Genomic DNA, 19,390 nt, shown 5'->3' with positions numbered 1-19,390 from the left:
GAAGTTCTGCTTGTAGCTTTGCTTAGAATTTGAATTCATTTTTTCTGAGCCCACCGCGGTGAATAAAGTGTGACTCCAAACTCTCCAAGCATTGCTTGATTTATTCCGGTTCTCTGTAACATTATGACCTGACATGTGGAGTCTAAACATTTACCATTGTATTTCTTACTGGCCCTGATTTATCCAAGATTTATTTAATTACTGGAATTACCAAGGGCATAATTCTCTCCAGCACAATTGATGATATTCAGAAATGACTCCTCTGTACTATACCACATTAGATGCATATCATGACCCAAGAAGAACCCCTATGCAATTAGATTGTCATTATTCCAATTGCAGTACAGATATCCTAGTGCAGTGATGGGCAACCTTTTGAGCTTGGTGTGTCAAACTTCGCCAAAAAACTGAGCATAACTCGGGTAGTGTGTCACTTTGAGGAAAAAACATTATTTCGCAAATGTTTCATCCTCAGGAGCAGCAAATGTTTCATCCTCGGCATGCGGCCGCCTCAGCGGCCGCGTGTCATCAGAAATGGCTACGCATGTCAGTGCTGACACGCGTGTCATAGGTTCGCCATCACTGTCCTAGTGGAAAAGGGGATTATGGCTACTTGCTAGAACAGTAGTGACTGCAGGGAGAAACGTGACGGTTTCAAGGAGGAGTTGATGGTTCAAAGGCTGAGCCATGAAGGATGAGGAGAATACAAGTCAATAAAAAGGAAGGAGTGGGCATTCCAGATAGGAGAAGAGGGAAAACCACTCACAAAACTGTAGAAGATTTCAGCATGTTGCAGGGGAACATTGGCTCAGTTAGTACTACGCGTTTCATTATGGATTAGTAGCAGAAACTATTGGGTAGGTGGCATGAGGATGGGCTAAGGAAGCGATACTTTTTCCTGAGGGCAACAAAGTATAAAGATTTTTTAAATCAAGGGTGAGCTTTTGAACTTCTGTTTATGTTCCCAAAAAATGTTGAAGGGAAAATAAGGAATATCTGCAGGCTTTTATTAATCACTGAAAGTACTCTGCCATCATCTCCAGGTGCTTCCTCCACAATTCACCTGCCACATTGCCACCAGATGACTCCTCCTTTGGTCACACACTTAGCCAGCACTCTGCAGCTTGAAGGGTAAAGTCCAAACTCTTTAGCCCAATATTCAAGACTGTCCAAAATTCCATCCCAACATACCTCTCAAAAAATCTCACTTTAAGGAAATTAATACTCTGGCCAAGTGATCTCTAAATTGTAAGAGGCCACTGCATCTCCTTCCTACTTTCTCTTGCTTATGCTGTTCCTTTTCACTGGAATGCTTCCTTCCCTCTGTTTACTCCTGTTAAGTCCCACCTAAGTTTTAAGGTCGAATGCAAACCCTGTGTCCTCTAGGAAGGCTTTTTATACCGTATTGACATCATCTTTCCAGAGTGCAGTGATTTTTATTGTCTTCACCCTCTGGCACTTAACCACAAGCTACCTTAGCAGAGGTTACTGTTTTAGGTAGAGGTTATAAACCTGTTCTTTACAAGTTCTTTGCTTCCCCAACCACTCCCAGCTCAACAACTGTTAGTAATGATGGCCACCCCTTAGTTTGAAATGGTTAATGAATTCCCCCCACCAGTAGCCACTGATAGTTCTCCATTGAGGCTACTAGTAGTCAAGCCCTCAAATTCTTAGCAGGTGATTTAAATATGGAATTGAAATACTTTTTTCCCCCACAGGTTTCGACTTTCTGGCCTTGACAACTAGTGAATTGGGAATCCCTTCAACATAAGGATTGATTACTGCCCTTGAGGTTCACACGGTGGAAGTAATAAAACGTGAAATCTGGACTCGGACGCACCGAGTGCTCAGGGGTGACGCTTTTGGTAGAGGTTTGAAAGTAAATGGTGTTTGAAAGTCTGGCGTTCTGGGTAATGGGGAGATATAGGGGAAAAAAGGATAAACAATTGTAATAATCTGAACAATAAAGATTTATATAAAAATAAAAAAAATAAAAAAAATTAAAAAAAGAAAGTCTGGCGTTCTTCCTTGACATGAAGCCGCTGGGGTAAAACTAAAACAGCCAACTCCTTCCCCGCTCCCCGCCGCCGCCCTGCACGTGCCTGGCCGCAGGCGAGGGTCAAGCGGAGGGGCGGGGTCAACTGGAGGGGGCGGGCTTTAATGTCTTCGCCTGCTGATTGGCTACCTGCAGCGATTGCCTTCGATGATTGATCGCTGGCGCGAGGGACGCTGGGACTGGCATGCGGTGCTTTCCTCGGATCTAGTAGGCAGCAATGGCGGCCGAATCTTCGACAGCTCGGCTCACCCTGTCTTCCTGTCAGCAGGTGGGAAGGAAGGGTCGGCCCTGGGTAGCTGCTGAGATGCAGTGCGCTCGGTGCGGGAGAACGGTGACCAAAGCTTCTGGTAAGGACCCCGAGGGTGGGCTTCGAGGGCCGGCGTGGTCCGGGCTGCAGGCGTGGAGACCGCGAGGCCGAGGCCAGCGTGGGTGGGAGCGGCGCGGCTGGCGGGGCCGGGCTGACGGCTGACGTGGAAACGGTCGCACGGCACCCCCCTCCCGTCGGCCACCCGGGGGTCGCGGTCCCGTAGCCGCCCGCGGGCGGTTGAGGGGCTGAGGGGCGTGGCGCCCGCCCTCCGAGGCCTCCCGCTCCTCCGGACCCTCCTCTCCCCAGTACCCGTTCCAAACGTCCCCGGGCTCGCGAGAGCGTCCGTGTAAGAACCTAGCCTGCTGCCTTGTGGTCAGGAGGTAATGAAACGTGAGTTTCTGGTGTAGTGTTAGTTGTGGAAGTGATAAGTAGACCACCATGACATGCTCCTGATTTTGTTTTTGGGTGGGAGGAGGGGGGTGAAATTATTGCTCAGGTAGCCGTGAGAAGTTCCTTTATTCATCTTGTGTTTTCTGTACCCCAAGGGAAGAAATGCACCGCCCTCCTGTTGATCTGCAAAATTTTTTTCTGTATACAAGATCTTTATTTTATATATATTAGACTTCGTTTTAGAGCACTTTTAAGTTCGCATTGATCCGCTAATTTAGAGTCTACTCAAGTGAAAACAGGTTCAGGTTATTTTAATATAATTTAAAATGCCGGAGTTCTCTGTCTCTGACAGGGATGAGTTGTTGAATTTCAACTCCTGGAGCTACTGAAAATTCTTGTTGTTTCCCTGTGTAACTGTTTAATGTTTGACCACGACTGTCTTGTGGAAACTATCCATTGTTTGAAGGAAATAACCATTAAAAAATAAAGTTTTAAAACATGACCTTATAAAATCACTGGTTCTTCCATGCATTTGTGTTACCATTGCCTAGAAATACTCAGTTGGGCCGAAACCGGTTTGGCTCAGTGGATAGAGCGTCAGTCTGCGGACTGAAAGGTCCAGGGTTCGATTCTGGTCAAGGGCATGTACCTTGGTTGTGGGCACATCCCCAGTAGGAGGTGTGCAGGAGGCAGCTGGTCGATGTTTCTCTCTCATCGATGTTTCTGGCTTTCTATCTCTCTCCCTTCCTCTCTGTAAAAAATCAATAAAATATATTTTTTAAAAAAGAAATACTCAGTTGGAAAGGTGGTGGTTATGCATCTAGAATTGTGAAAGTGCTTCCCCTTTGTAAGCTGTAATACACCACAAGTTATTTTGACTTGTACAGTAAACTGAATTTTATACAGACAAAACAGTTAAATAGTTTTTATTTCTTTGGTAATATTTCTGGAATTTAAATAGAGCTTTAAAAATTAGCTTGGTTGTAAGCAAGTTTCAGATATTTCTGTTGGCTTAAAAACTAAAGCTTTTTTAAATCAAAAGCATGCAGTTATTAATCAGCAAGAACACTAATTTTTTGCTGGTAAAAGATGACTGATTTTACCTAGTTTTTTTTTTCCTTTCTGTCTTGCAAAGTCTTTTAAAATGACATACTTTTGAAGTTACATAGCTAAAAATATGCCTATTGTGATAAACTTCAAATTCTACTTATCGATAAAATCTTGATAATAGGTTTTCAGTTAAGATTATGGTATTTCCCTTATAAAAGCTAGTTTTGTGAAATGATCTTTGTGTGGGTTGTGTAGGTGATAGTAGTAGCATCTGGCTTCTGTCCTTGTCCCTGCCAGTGTCTTAGGTCATTGTAAGAGTGGGGTCTTGCCAGTGTTTCATATCTGCCCTCCCTGTCCACTTAGCAGGATGGGAAATGTAAATTAGTAGAGGGCAGTATGATCAAAGAGAAAGAACATTGCCTTGGAAACATAAACAGGCTGGAGTCTGGATTATACCATTTAATTAGCCACACCACCAAAATGTTTCTCCATCTCCAGGTTGCATATAACATTCCCAGCCTGCTTAGCCATGATGTTTACACAGAGGCAATGAAGTATGTCAGAGCACTTTGTATGATTATAAAATATGACAAATTGAAAGTATCATAAAAAAAAAGAAAGTATCATACGTACCAAACACTACCTTAAATTAATGCAAACAATATTATATAACTCTACCTGGCTTTTCTTCTGTTTCTCCCTCCTTCTGACTTGTATATGTCCTTCTGAATTTTGTTTAATAAGTCATTCATTTCTAGCTAACTTTGTTATCTTCCTATGCGAGAGAATTCCTTTAACTTTCCACTCTGTCTAATGCTGCACAATGTTAATAAACTGTGGAAAGATTAATGCATAATTTCATCAATAGGTCACCACCATGAATTTCAGTGTGGACATGCTTTATGTGAACTGTGTTTATTAACTGAAGAATATAGCACAATTATATGCCCTGCTTGTGAGGTAAGTTTTACCATCTTTCATATTGAATACATTACAACTTAATGTTAAAGGTAAAAATGTTAGCAAAATAAAACATATTTCTGATTAGAAACTTTTTAGTTGCATTTTTACTGCTGAATCGTTAAGCCAAGAATCCTAACAAAATACAAAGCTTTTCCCATCCATTTTATAATTGTTCAAAGTGATCAAGAAGAATACCCAGCTAAGGTCATACATAAATCAGCATACATATTTTGACTCTGAGGAGAATTCTGTGGAAAATTGGTTCTCACCCAAGTCGGTTTAGGTCAGTGGATAGAACATCAGCCCGTGAAATGAAGGGTCCCGGGTTCGATTCCGGTCAAGGGTACATACCTTGGTTGCCGGTTCCCTGGCCCTGGTTGGGGTGCATGCAGGAGGCAACCAATCGATGTGTGTCTCTCACATCGATGTTTCTCTCAGTCTCACCCTTTCCCCTTCCACTCTCTCGAAAAATCAGTGGAAAAATATCCACGGGTGAGGATTTAAAAAAAATAAATTTGGCCGAAACCGGTTTGGCTCAGTGGATAGAGCGTCGGCCTGCGGACTCAAGGGTCCCAGGTTCGATTCCGGTCAAGGGCATGTACCTTGGTTGTGGGCACATCCCCAGTAGGGGGTGTGCAAGAGGCAGCTGATCGATGTTTCTCTCTCATCGATGTTTCTAACTCTCTATCCCTCTCTCTTCCTCTCTGTAAAAAATCAATAAAATATATTTAAAAAAAATAATAAAAAAATAAATTTGTTCTATTTATTTTTATTTTAGTGAAGTATACAAATCAGTACCCTTCTTTCTCACATCAAAACTATTCAAATTTTGAACACCACCTGCCCCTCAATCTTTGTGTGTCATCAAATTTATATTTGTAGAGATGCCATAGTATAAAAAGAAAAACAAAACAGTGGCCTAAAGTTAATGTTAACTTCAGAAGCATTAAAAATAGTACAGTTGCACTAGAGCTAAAACTATGGACCCATAATAATGAGAACAGGTCAAGGATTTAAAATAAAATTTAATGAACATTGTTTCCATTTGCTACAAATACTAATGGAACTTGTTTTATATAGTTTAGTATGTTTCAGGAAAGTTGTCTTAATCTCTAAATTCTTAATGTTCCACTTGAGAGATCAGATGATGAGGGTTTGTATTTATTGTTTTCTGTGGCAGTGTGGCAAACAATTACTCTGGAGGCAGAAGAGGTGGAATATAATCCTAGTTCTGTCACACTAACCCCAAAGTTTCTTATTTGTCTGGTGGAAATAATACCTGCTTTATCTCAGGATTGTAAGAGTCAAATTGTAAGAGTAAAAGTTCTCTACAAGCTTCAAGACCATTAAAATAAGTGTTCTAGTCAACCCTTGGTTATTTAGGTGTGGATCAACTGGTTTGCAGGTTAAACATGGTAAAAATACATATATACTTATGTATATAAATTTGTGAAATTTTTAATTGTAGCAGAAACATGTACATATTAGAAGATGTCTGTTTTAGAATTACATACTTTTACAAAGTAAGGCCTTCATTGTGGGAAATTATTTTTTTTATTTTGTTTTGTTTTTCCTCAGTGGAGGATATTTTTTCCATTGATCTTTAGAAAAAGTGGAAGGAGGAAGAGAAAGAGAGAGAGAAACATTGATGTGAGAGAGACAAATCGATTGGTTGACTCCCAAGGGCACCTCACCTGGGGCTATTGAACGTGCAATCCTTCCGTGCTTGGGCCAACACTCTAACCACTGAGCAACAACAGCCAGAGCAATTGTGGGAAATTCTTATTCCCTTTCCTTTCTTGACAGTAGGTTCCTATGTGGTTGGCTACATAGCTAAGACAAGGGATGAGGGGATCTAGCTCTTGTAGTTGTAAAGGAAGATCCCTGACCCATTCCTTCTTGTGATGGGAAAAGAGTAAGGGAAAGGGAAGAAGCAGGTAGCCAGAACTGTTTCTGCCCATATCCATTCTGTTCTAATATTTAAACACAGACAAATTTATTATAGTAGTAACTTGTGCCCTTTTTTGGCAAATGATTTCATGTTTAATGGTTTTAAATCATTATGCTGTATTATTTTGGTTAACATCTATACAAATGTTTATAGTGTATTTACAAATATTGGTTTTGATTTAAGGTCATGATAAATCTATTTTGTATCATTCTGACTAGTTCTGACTCTGTCTTTGGGAGACATGTGATTTGTCCCATCCTTCCATTCTTTCTCCCCCTTCCTGGTGCTGTTAGCAAGGGACTATATTCAGATTCTTCAGACGCACTAAAGCCGATTGCTATTTAAAGGAGTCCTTCAAGAAACCTTCCTGAAATTGTTACCACTCTTAGTTTTTAAAGTTTACATTTTTGCTGATGTCTAGCATTTATATGGAATAAGAGAGAATGGGAGAATCTAGTCTTAATTAGTGAGAGTGTGAATACTTAAGGAGTGTAGTTTATTGCTTTTAACTTATGTGTGTACCCTAAAAAGTATGTGCCCTATAAAGATTTAAGTAGCTATATTTACATTAGACTTACAATTTATCTGTAATATTTAAGGTAATGTTATTTATTTCAAACTTAAGCCTAAAATGATTTCATTCAGGATTAAGGATATGCATTTGTTTTTATTTCTGAGTTTGGTTGATTACTATTTATCTACCAATCTTTATCTTTCATAGTTGTATAGGGTTTTTTACTATCCCTTCTGTGCTTTTGATTGATATTAATGGTTATTTAATAAAATCCATCCTATAATTTTGCACAGCAAGGTGGCAGATTTTGTTTCAAATAGGATATACTTAGGCATCATTCCAGAAATACCGACATTTTATTTATCTTTCAGACCTGAGTCCAAAAATATATTGTGCACAAAGAAAGGATAGTTTATTCAATCAACAGATATTTAATATATATTAAAATTCCATGTGGATTGGAAATGTTAATAATATACAATTGAAAATGTAAACTGGAAGAAAATATAGGTACTAATAATTTATTCTTAAAAGGGGAAGCCTTGTTAAACTTATCACTGAAATCAGAATCCAAAGAAGAAATGCTGGTTAAATTTGACCATAATTTTTTATTTACAAGTAACAAAACAAACAAAAACACCACCATTAAAAAAAACACGTAAATGACAAGCTGGGGTGGGGAGAGGAAGAATGCTTTTATTATATATATTACAAGTTAAGAATCTTTGAACAGTTTTAACTGAAATTTTTTAAATCAGTTGTATTTAATATATATTTTTTTAATTTTGGAAGAAATGTCCTGCATCAAATCTGTTGATGGTCTTCTTCTGTGCCACTAATGCTCTCAAAAACATGGTAAATGTTCCTAAAATCCACCGGACTTTCTGTAAGAAGTGTGTCAAGCATCAACTTCTAAGGAAACAGTACAGGAAGGGAAAGGATTCTGTTTGCACAGGGAAAGCAATGTTATAATAGGAAGCAGAGTGGCTGTGGAGGGCAGATTAAGCTAATTTTCTGCAAAAAGGCTAAAACTGCAAAGAAGATTGTGCTAAGGTTTGAATGCATTGAGTCCATTCTAAGAGAATGCTGGCTATTATGGTAAGAGATGCAGGCATTTGGAGGAGGAAATAATGGCAGCCGAATAGGCAGACCTGTAGTGCACCTCATCCCAGTGCCAGACTGGAAATACAACAAAATTGGAGAACATTCACATGGAATTACCAACTGGGCTCCAGTGAGGAGGAGACTTATATCGAGGAAGGACAGAAAACACCTGGAAACCTGTAGGAAAGGCGAGGAGGTCACGAGAGGAGCTGTCTCAGCTCCCAGGGGCAACAGGCCAGCGGGCCAAGAGGGAGGAGGGAACTCCTGGCTACAGGAGAGTCTGTTCCCTCAGAAGGTAGAGGCCTGGAACCCAGGTTGGGCTCCATAGTCCTGAGCAACAGAGCTGAGACCCGACGCTCACATAACATCTAGCTGTGAAAGGGGGCAGGGCTGCTGGCCACGGCAGAGCCTGGAGCCCATAGACCAGAGCTGGCTGGAAAGAAAGCCGCAAGTTGGACTTTTTTCTTTTCTCTAAACCCAGAGCCTAGGAATTTTCATTTTCGACTCTTCAACAGAGGCTTTGGTTCAGGGAGGGAGATGTGGACTCGAGGTGCCTAAGAAGAGGCTGAGGTGAGAAGCTTTGTGGGGAGACTTGGTAAAATAGCAGCCAGTGATACCCGGAATGGTGAGCTGAGGTGTTTTTCCCGGGGTCGTGTCCCACGATGCTGAAGAATGAGCTATGTGGACCAGAAGATTTAAGCATAGTGTGGAAAATTTATTACAAGCAGATTCAGACTCCCCACAAGGGGAGGGTCCCCAAGAATGGGCTGCCCGTTAAAGCCTTGTAGTCCAGGGTATATATTTGCTACAAGCCTGCTCTATGTCTACCTGTGTCGTCACCTGATCGATTCCCTCAATTGTTTTTGCCCAGCAACGGACCTGAACTTTCCCTGTTTCTATGTGTTCTTTCTCTGTTCCTATGTTGAACTTTTTCTGTTTCTGTGTGTTTGTACATTTTGTTTACTACAGGCCCTCCCTTGGTTTCCCATGTCTCCTGCTTTGAGTCCAGGAACATTTTATTATTTCTGCTTGGTTGGTTCCTGTGGTCAGGCTTGCTCAAACTGCCATGTCTGCCCCTGCGTATGTTTCACCTGCCTTTGTTTTCCACTGGACCCCTGCCCTATCTGCCTGCATTTCAAGCTAACTCCTCTCAGTCCCCCCTCCAATTGGGAGACCCCAACTGCTGTTGGGAGCAGGGCCGACGACCACTCTGGCTACTTCATGCTGACAGTGGGCATTGTGGGGGAGCAGTCATCAGGTCCCATCAGAGGAGGTTGGTCTAGGGGGTCCATGGTAAAAAGCATTCGTCTTCATCTGGGGCTGCATTTGGGTTTTTATAGCCTCTATGTGAGAAGAAACAAGACATATTAGGAGGTTTAACAAGCAAGGACCAAAGATAAGCAATAGAAATTGCTAAACAAAGGACTATCTAGCTTCTTAGAGATGGCATTATTTCTTTAATTTGTTTTAAGTCCTGTATGGAAAACTATACCTGGACCTGGGTGGGTCAAAACTATCCCCCTGCCATTGCCTGGTGAAGGCAGATGGTACTCGGGGGTCTGGGTGGCTGAGTTCCCTTGGGTTTTGTCCATCCAGGGGGTTTGTATTGTAAGGAGGACAAGATGGCTTAGGTATATTCTGTGGGCCACTAGGCCCAGTCACCTTCTTAGGGGTTGTTGACTCTCTGGTATTATTTTGACTGTTGAGAGCTAGGGTTTAATTTTGCATTGCTGACATAATTTTTTATTGTTTCTTAAATTAAAGCCTGGATATATGAGAGCTTAAACTACTTCACTTCCCCTTATATAGAAAAGATTTAATTGCAAGATGGTATTGTAGTTAATATTTCCCTCTGAGGGCCGTGTCTCTCTATCTGCCAGTTGATATTCAGGCCATGTCTGGGTACAAAAGAAAATCAGGTGTTTCTTAAGGGTCTGAGGGTCTAATGTATCCCGTGTTTAAGAATACAGCCCAAAGGACTATCTGCATGGGGTGTGGACAAAGCACTTCCCATCTGTAAGAAAACACATGAAAGGATGTCCAGCATCCTCTGTGATCTTCCCTTTTCTGTTTGGGGTATCCCCCTCCTAGATATGGGACGTGAGATAAATGCCTCCCTGTGTGTGACCACAGAAGAGGATCTGCCAGACTTAGTCGCAATTAACTGGAGAGATCTAGTGTGAAAAAACCTGTAAGTGTGCGCCCACTAACAGATCTGACCTACTGGACTGTGCGCATTTACCAGCGAGGTCCTACTATGCACCCTTCCTGCTCCAGATGTGGGGAAGCCTATACTAACCTGTGTCTGATTGAAAGTGTCTGAGATGGTTCCAATGTTTCTGAAGTACCCACTGAGTTTCTTAAAGGACTTTAAAAAGAAGGGCCTGTAGGCCGAGGGCTCGGAGAGTTCTCTAGTATCCAGATCTCTGGACTGGCCAGTACCCAGAGCCCAGGGAGAGTACAAACAGCTCCAGCCTTATTTCTGTGTGTGCCCTCACTGTTAAAACATCTGTCTTCTTCATTCTGGTCTCCCCTGTCTGTTAGTAATGAGGGACTTATGTGGAAAGCAAGAACTAGGGCTTTATAACTACTGGTGAGGTAATCTCCTTGATAACAGACTGGAAAAGGACTAAACAAATTCTACATTAAAAGAGATGATGTTTTTCTTCAGATCCAGGAAATTTTGTTCTTTGTCAGAGGGACAGTGAGGCCTGGTCACGGAAGGAGATGGCGATAGTATTTAGAGGTGGTATTCCCTGTGTGCAAGTAGAACTTGTAACCTGGTGGAGACAAACTGAACAACAAGAATTATGACAAGTAAGGTGTTTTAGTGTTCAGTGACAGGAAAGGTGTTTTAGTGTTCAATGATTCCAAGGCCAAGGAGGGGAGAAAAGAAAGGATCAGTCTGGAGAGCTGTGGTTCATGAAGCATAGACTGGCCCCCAGCCAATTCGAAAAGCAGGCCAGGTGGGGGCCCAAGGCATCACATACCCCCCTGTCTGTAGGTCTTAAAATTGCTCCGCTGAGTATTCTGGTACAGATTTTCTTAAGATTCCCTATTGTTTTGTTGTAGTCTTTTCAGAAATCATGAGAAGCACCTGGCAACTTTATCTTGCCAAGCCTTGAGCCTGCCGGCCTCTCTGCCTAGGGCAGTGATGGCGAACCTATGACACATGTGTCAGCACTGACACGCGTAGCCATTTCTGATGACACGCGGCCGCTGAGGTGGCCGCATGCCGAGGATGAAACATTTGCTGCTCCTGAGGATGAAACATTTGCGAAATAATGTTTTTTCTTCAAAGTGACACACTACCCGAGTTATGCTCAGTTTTTTGGCGAAGTTTGACACACCAAGCTCAAAAGGTTGCCCATCACTGGCCTAGGGAGTAAAACGGCCTTTTCTTATTCTTCCCCCTTCACCCCTCCCTTTCTGTAGGGAGGTTTTTATTTTTTAACCATTTGCTTTGTGTCCTTGGCTGGAGAAGGTAATGAATGGTTGGTTAGTTACAAGCTGGCTGTAAGTTGCCCACATTGTTTGGCTTTGTTTTAACTTTCTTTTAACATTTTTCTCATAAACCTTTTATAATTTTCAATTAATAATTCTTAGAAGCCTTAATTTCCAATAACCAATAAAAGCAAACAACCAGCATTCCTTAGAATGACCCCTTATGAACATATTTTAAACATACTTAGTTTCAAAGCACATTCACAACAAAGCAAAAGATGTAACAGCTCCAAGTCCACCTTACAGACCTTTGGCAATATAGATAAAAGTAGGCGATCTAGCAATCAAAGCCGCAGTGGGTTAACTTGTTCTGCACACATGGCTAAGTTTTTCCCAGAAACTTGTACTTTTAAAGATGGCCAGACTAGAGTTTTTGACCAGGTACCCACATTGCAAAGGTCCTAGGAACTGCAAGAGACCACTTCAGAAAGTGCTGATGGGCCTTGAGCACTGTTGTAAACCCAAATCCTACAGTCCTCCTCCATCCTGTCTGGTGACCTAAGGTCCTAATGTATGGAAAATGCCTTGATCTACCTCCCCATCCTACTTTAAGTGCTTGCTAGCACATGATGTGATGTGAACACTGAAAGATCAGTCGGAGGCTGAAAACCAGGTGACACAGGCTTTATTAGAGGAAAGACTGCCGGGCTGTCTCGCAAAGGGAGAGCAGCAGCCCGTGCAGCGGTTAGAACTCTTTGTAAGGAGAATGAGGAAGGCACGAGGGCTTGGGGTACTTTAGCGAAAGCTGGTTGGTTAGTCAATGTATATGTCCATACAAGGTGTTCCTTCTGTGTGGGGGCCATATCACATTTATAGTAAGTCATCGCCATTCCAGGGACGAGTGGGTTTAGTAATCACATTCCAGGGAAAGGTCAGTAAGTCATCGCCATTCCAGGAACGGGTGGGTTTAGTAATTGCATTCCAGGAAAAGGTGAGTCTATCATTTCTGGGCTCTTGCTAGTAATAATAAAAATCTGAGAGTCCAGGCAGGGTCAGAGGGCAAAGGTCCATCTTCCATAGCTGCTTCCTGCTGAGAGGGGTGTCGTCAGAGGCATTTACCCTGGGTCTCAAAGATTCTGGTGATATAGATGTCCCTGTTAGAGTTCAAGGCCAGATAGATCTCTTCCACCTTCTGGTTGGCGAATGCCTGCATTCTGTTCTGTAAGAAACTGGTGAAACAGCGCATGAGATGGGCCAAAGAGCAAAAGTAAAAGAATAGATACCAGTGGGCCTAATAATGGGAGGAGCCATGGGGCAAGTGAGCCAAAAATGGCATACCCGCCTTCTAGCTGGTTACATCGTCTTTGGTCAGTCCTGTCACGGAGGGATTTAATGTGATCTTTGACAATTCCTGATTCATTAACAAAGTAGCAGCATTCTTCCCCAAGAAAGACACAGGTACCCCCTTTTTCTGCTGTCAAGAGATCTAAAGCATGCTGGTTCTGTAGGGCTACTGCTGGTAAGGAGTCTACCTGCCTTTGAAGGCCTGAGAAGACCAAGAGAGGATTCGAGTTCTCCCTCTGTTCTGATAGAAAGGTTGGGGGTTAGGAAGACATAAAGGCAGAGCGGGTGTGACAGGTCCTGGGGGACACAGGTGTAGGCCGTAGCCCCACAGAGGAGAAAAATACCCGGTGGGGGGCAGGCTAAGGGAGGGGGTAAATTTATAGATGGTGCACAGTAGTAAGATGTAGAGGTAGTTGAGGTAGTGGTTTGAGAGGTATTTGTTAAACAGGTAGTGTTTTCTGTATTAAAGAGAGAGATGTTGTATAGGGTGTGTTGAGGTTTGGGGTAGGTTAGAGGTCCAGTAGGTTGTGATTGGAGTAGCTATGATGAGAGTTCCAGCCAGTGACAGACAAATCCAGCAGGGTTTAGAGAAGGAGGGATTGATGTTAGAGAGTAGATGGGAGGTTGTGTTGATGAGGGTGGGTAAGGGAGTAGGCCCAGAGTTCGTGGGGCGAGAGAGAATGTCCTTTAGTGGGGAGGGATAGGTCGAGGATTAATATAGGTTTTGATGAGGACAGTTATACCCCCAGGATCCCTGCCTCCTCCATCTATTCTAATTCCTGCTGGCTGAGCCTGGTTCCAGAGTGTGTCTGCTGGGTTTGATATGGTAAAGCTGACAGGATTACACGTAAGGGGCCACAGTCCAAGGGGGGTCTGAGGTTTACTAACGGACTACGTAAAGCACCAGAGTGGTAGTGAGAACACTGCCAATATGGACAGTAGAACTCCCCTGCATCGTCACAGTCCCTCTTCTGGCGGTATTTCATACATAGATATTTGTGGTCGGTGGCATAGGCCTGATACCACCCACCACAGCTGGAACACCCCGGGGCTGTGGCCAAGCAGGCATCAAACTAGAGTGACATTGGAGGATTTCCCATCCCAGACAGTAGAATTGATGACTCCCTCATCATCCCAAGTTCATTTCACCTGAAAAGACCAAAAACCTTCATTGGTGCATTCATTGTTAGCTGCCTGTAGGAGGATTATGATGAGGAGACGAGACATATAAAAAGGAATTTGAAAACCTGAGCTTCTTCTGGAGTAAAAATTTGGAGGGTCCCTTGACAGGTAAGATCTACTATCCTAGAGTGTAAATCTTCCGGGAAAGTAGATCGTGGTCGCCACCAGGATCAGTCCTCCAGGATACACTGCAGGAAATAGTAGAATTTAGCCTGTGAGGAATGATGAGTCACCGGGTCCTGGATTGTGCCGCTGAGTCTTCAGGGATGGTGGGAAGACATTTGGTGAGCCTGAGAGAAGTAGGTCCTGTGGGGGTAGAAGTGTAGGAGGGTAGTGTTTTATGTAGAGGTTTGTATGGCTTAATGTGTGAGAGGTGATACCAGTGGTGTATTCCTCGTACCTTTGCTGCCATAGGGGTAGATAGTATGACTGGGAAAGGCCCCTCCCATGTGGGTGTTAAGGATGTTTTTCCCTTTTTCTTGGCATAGACCAAGTCCCCAGGGAGGACTGAGAGATGAGTACAAGTTGTAGGGAAGGGACGGGGGAGAAGATTATGAGCGTGTTGTTGTAAGAGTGCCCTCATGTGGGCAAAAGCAGGGAAGTAGTCTCCCGGGGAGGGGGGATTGTCCTCTGGGGTTTGGAGGACAAAAGGCCGCCCATACATGATCTCGAAGGGGCTTAGAAGTAGTGGCTGTCGTGGCATGGCCCTCAGTCTCATTAGTGCCAGGGGGAGTAGTTCAGTCCAAGGCATATGGAGCTCTAAGGATAGCTTGGTTAGATGTGTTTTTAAGAGATGATTAGCCTTTTCTACTTTACCTGAAGACTGAGGGTGGTAGGGGATGTTTAGCATTTGAGAGACCAGCTGCGTTATCTGAGAGACAAAAGCGGGGCCATTATCAGATTGAAGAGACATCGGAAAGCCAAAGCGAGGGATGATGTCGTGGGTGAGGGCTACCACAAATGTTTGAGCATTCTCCCTGCTGGTAGGAGAGGCTTCCATCCATCCTGAAAATGTGTCAACTAAAGTGAGGAGATAACTAATGGTGTTTTTTATTCAGGGGCATGTGTGTGAAGTCTATCTGCCAGTCCTGCCCTGGGAGGTTTCCCCTTATCTGGTGTGTTGGGAAAGAGCGAGGGTGGGCTCCACCCTGAGGAGAGCAGGGACTGTAGATATCACATGTCCTAGTTATCTTCTGTATTAAGGAGGATAAAGACAGAAAGCTAGTGATGTACAGCAGAAGAGGTTTTTGTCCCACATGGAAAGTATTATGAATTCCCTGGAGTATCTCTACTGCTTGGGCCTGTGGAAGGATGAATTTTCCTGCCTGAATGTACCACCCTTGCCTCCGGGCGTACTCTAAATACTTGAGATGTTCTTCCTTTGAGTATTGTGGGTAGATTGTAGGTAAGGCCAGTAGTATTAAGTTAGTTTGGGTGGTGCCTGACTGGGCAACTCCTTTTGCTGTCCTGTCTGCCAGGTTGTTGCCAATAGCAATAGGGTCTGTAGAATTCTGGTGTCCTTTGCAGTGTATGATGGCAGCTGCTTTGGGCAACAAGGCTGCATTGAGTAAGGCCTTGTGTATGTATGGTTGTGTAGGGGATTGCTTTTGGTGGTTAGAAATCCCCTTTCGCGTCATATGCTTGCACCAGAATGAATTATGTGGTATGCATATTTAGAGTCAGTGTAGATATTTATGGACTTGCCAGCCGAGATGGTTAGGGCTCTGGTAAGGGCTATGAGTTCCGCTTGCTGAGATGTTGTGTTGGGGGGAAGAGGACTAGCTTCTATTATGGATGGATTGCTGGATACTATAGCATATCCTGTTTTATATTGTCCCTCCTATGTGCAGGTAGAGCTGCTGTCGATGTAAAGGGTTTGCTCGGGTGTGGAGAGAGGAGTGGGTGAAATATGAGGAAAGGGAGATGTGAACTGGGTAATTGTTTCAATGCAGGAGTGAAGAGGAGGATCTGTCCCAATGGGGAGGAGAGTAGCAGGATTCAAGGGAGAGCAAGGAGTGAAAGAAAACTGGTGGTTTTCAATGAAAACCAGGTGGTATGCCTGAAGTCGTGAAGGTGAGAGATGTTGTATGGCCTTATGGGTCACAAGGTCCTGAAGATGATGAGGGGATTTAATAGTTGTGTGTTGCCCAAAGGTAAACTTATAGCTTTCCAGAGCCAGAATAGCCACTGCTAGAGTTCTGAGGCAAGGGGCCCCTACAGGTGGGGTCCAGTTGTTTTGATAGATAGGCTACTGGGGCGAAAGAGGGGCCTTTGTCTTGTCCTAGAACCCCCAGATCCAGGCCATGATTTTCATGAGTGTATAGTATGAATGACTGTGAGAGGTCTGGAAGGTGTAGTGCTGGGGCCTGGACAAGTGCCTGCTGTAAGGATTTGAAGGCTGATTCTATAGATTTAGAGGGGTCTAGAGGCTCATTAGGGTCCCCCTTAGTTGCCTCATACAGAGGTCTGGCTAGGTTACTGTAATTGGGGATCCAGGAGCGGAGAAAGCCAGCCACCCCCAGGAAAGAAAGGAGGTCAGACTTGGTGGTTGGTGTCAGTAAGGAAGAGATAAGGCTTTTACGGTCTGCAGTAATCTCCTTCCGGTCCTGTGAAATTCTAACCCCCAGGTATGTTACTGCTGACTCGGAGAGCTGAGCCTTGGTTGCTGAGAACCGATAACCACGCTGGGCAAGAAAGTTAAGGAGTAGACACGTGTCCTCCTGGGAGGTTTGGAGATTAGGGCTGCACAGTAGAAGGTCATCCACATATTGTAGGAGAGAGCTTCTGGGCAGCGCTAGGTCCCACAAGTCCTTTGCCAATGCCTGCCCAAAGAAGTGGAGGCTATCCTTAACCCCTGGGGCAGAACCGTCCATGTGAGCTGCTGGGAGTGTCTAGTCTCTGGGTCAGTCCAGGTGAAAGCAAAGAGGTCCTGACATTGTGAATCTAAAGGGATAGTGAAGAAGGCATCTTTTAGATCAAGGACCGTAAAAAAGGAGGACGAAGGGAGAATAGAAGACAGAATGGTATAGGGATTGGGCACAACAGGGGATGTGGGCAGTACTGCTGAGTTGATGGCTCTGAGGTCTTGAACCAGGTGATATGAGCCGTTTGGTTTAATAACAGGAAGGATGGGAGTGTTGAAGGGGGAATTTGTGGGCCTTAGAAAACCTGAAATGAGAAGTTTAGAAATAGTAGGTTTAAGGCCGAGTAGATGTTTGGTTGGGACAGGGTATTGGGGGACGAAAGGGGAGGAGTCAGGATTCTTGAGGTGGATAAGGACTGGAATATGGTGTTAGGCTATGGATGGATTAGAGGTGTCCCAGACTATAGGGTGGACCTTATCTGGAGATAATGGGGGAACAACCGAGGCCAAGTCTGAGTCAGCAGTGGAGACAAGAAAGATGGAGGCCGAGGCGGTGTAGGCAGAGGGAGTCAGTGAGACCGTTGCATGGAATTTAGATAGGATGTCTCTCCCCAGTAAAGGGGTGGGGCATTGGGGAATAACTAAGAAGCAGTGTGTGAACTGTATTCCTTCGAAGGTACAGAGTAGGGGTTGAGTTAATAATGGGACTGTCGTCCTAACCAGTTTGGCTCAGTGGATAGAGCGTCGACCTGCGGACTGAAAGGTCCCAGGTTCGATTCCGGTCAAGGGCGTGTACCTTGGTTGTGGGCACATCTTCAGTAGGGGGTGTGCAAGAGGCAGCTGATCAATGATTCTCTCTCATTGATGTTTCTAACTCTCTATCCCTCTCCCTTCCTCTCTGTAAAAATCAATAAAATGTTAAAAAAAAAATAATGGGACTGTCTTTGTCCCAGAAACTCCCACAATGGTAGTGGTGGATGGTGTTAGTGGGTCTGAGAATTCTGGCAAGGTGGAGTAAGTGGCCTTGGTATTAACAAGGAAAGAGACCGGCTTAGCTGCTACTCGAAGATTTACCCTGGGCACCTGATGTGTGATCGCCACCGGGGCCAGAGACTCAGGGCCTCGTCAGTCCTCTGTTGCCAGTCCCAGCAATCCCAGCAGATCTGTCAGGGATCCGGAGGTGGGGGTTTTTGTTAGAGAGATAGGTCCTAATGTATGGAAAATGCCTTGATCTACCTCCCCATCCTACTTTAAGTGCTTGCTAGCACATGATGTGATGTGAACACTGAAAGATCAGTCGGAGGCTGAAAACCAGGTGACACAGGCTTTATTAGAGGAAAGACTGCCGGGCTGTCTCGCAAAGGGAGAGCAGCAGCCCGTGCAGCGGTTAGAACTCTTTGTAAGGAGAATGAGGAAGGCACGAGGGCTTGGGGTACTTTAGCGAAAGCTGGTTGGTTAGTCAATGTATATGTCCATACAAGGTGTTCCTTCTGTGTGGGGGCCATATCACATTTATAGTAAGTCATCGCCATTCCAGGGACGAGTGGGTTTAGTAATCACATTCCAGGGAAAGGTGAGTCTATCAAACACCAGGGGCAAGCTGTGCCCTTCAGGCAAGGGCATTCCCTTTGTGGCTCCCCTAACATTCTATTGAAGACCCAAATCCCCTCTGGTCCCTACAAGGCCACTGCAAGGAGACGGAAGAAATCAGATTTATGGGGGTCAGGTCCAAGGAGGCATTGAGGGGATGAAGGAATCCTCCGCTTATGCATGGCTGGGTTCATTTGTGGTAGGGGACACCAAGAATGGCAGATCAACTAGCCTAGGCCAGGATCGGAAGAACTTAGTGTCTCTCTACACCCAATCTCAGGCAGGAGGAGGAAAAAGGGAGGAAAGTTTGAGCAGATCTCTGGCAAAAATCCTAACAAGGGAACAGGCCAGGGTTGGGCTGTATGTAGTGGGTCAAAGTGTGCTGCTTGTGGAGGGAACTCCCAGAGGCAGTGAAACCACTGGTCATTTCTCTCCTCTTATGTGTCTCAGTTTCTCTCCCGGCTGTCTAAAACAGCAGTGAGGACCTGGAGCACTGAGTGACCAGCTCTTATTTGCACTCCCTGGATGGGTCAGAGTTTAATTATAATTGTATTCTGGAGTCCCTATGAGGTCCCCCTGCACATCTTAGGGTTCAACCCCAGACACCTCTGCGAGGTCCTCACTCATGTAAG

The 19,390-nt window shown here is 44.2% G+C and overlaps 1 protein-coding gene across 1 annotated transcript in view; it reads left to right on the top strand.

The window, feature by feature from the left end:
* Positions 1–2,273: 2,273 nt before the first annotated feature.
* The window catches only part of RNF17 (ring finger protein 17), a gene marked incomplete at its 5' end in the record, with an annotated part of 170,164 nt that continues 153,047 nt past the window's right edge, over positions 2,274–19,390 (top strand). Inside the window, 2 exons of the mRNA XM_079773503.1 lie at positions 2,274–2,418; positions 4,672–4,763. Coding sequence (XP_079629629.1) covers positions 2,274–2,418; positions 4,672–4,763 — 237 coding nt within the window. The remainder of the gene's footprint in view (positions 2,419–4,671; positions 4,764–19,390) is intronic.

Source organism: Cnephaeus nilssonii (genome assembly GCF_951640355.1).
Source record: "Cnephaeus nilssonii genome assembly, chromosome: 6".
Lineage (NCBI taxonomy): Eukaryota > Metazoa > Chordata > Mammalia > Chiroptera > Vespertilionidae > Cnephaeus > Cnephaeus nilssonii.
The sequence above is the reverse complement of the archived record's forward strand: the minus strand, read 5'-3'. Positions and strand labels throughout refer to the sequence as shown.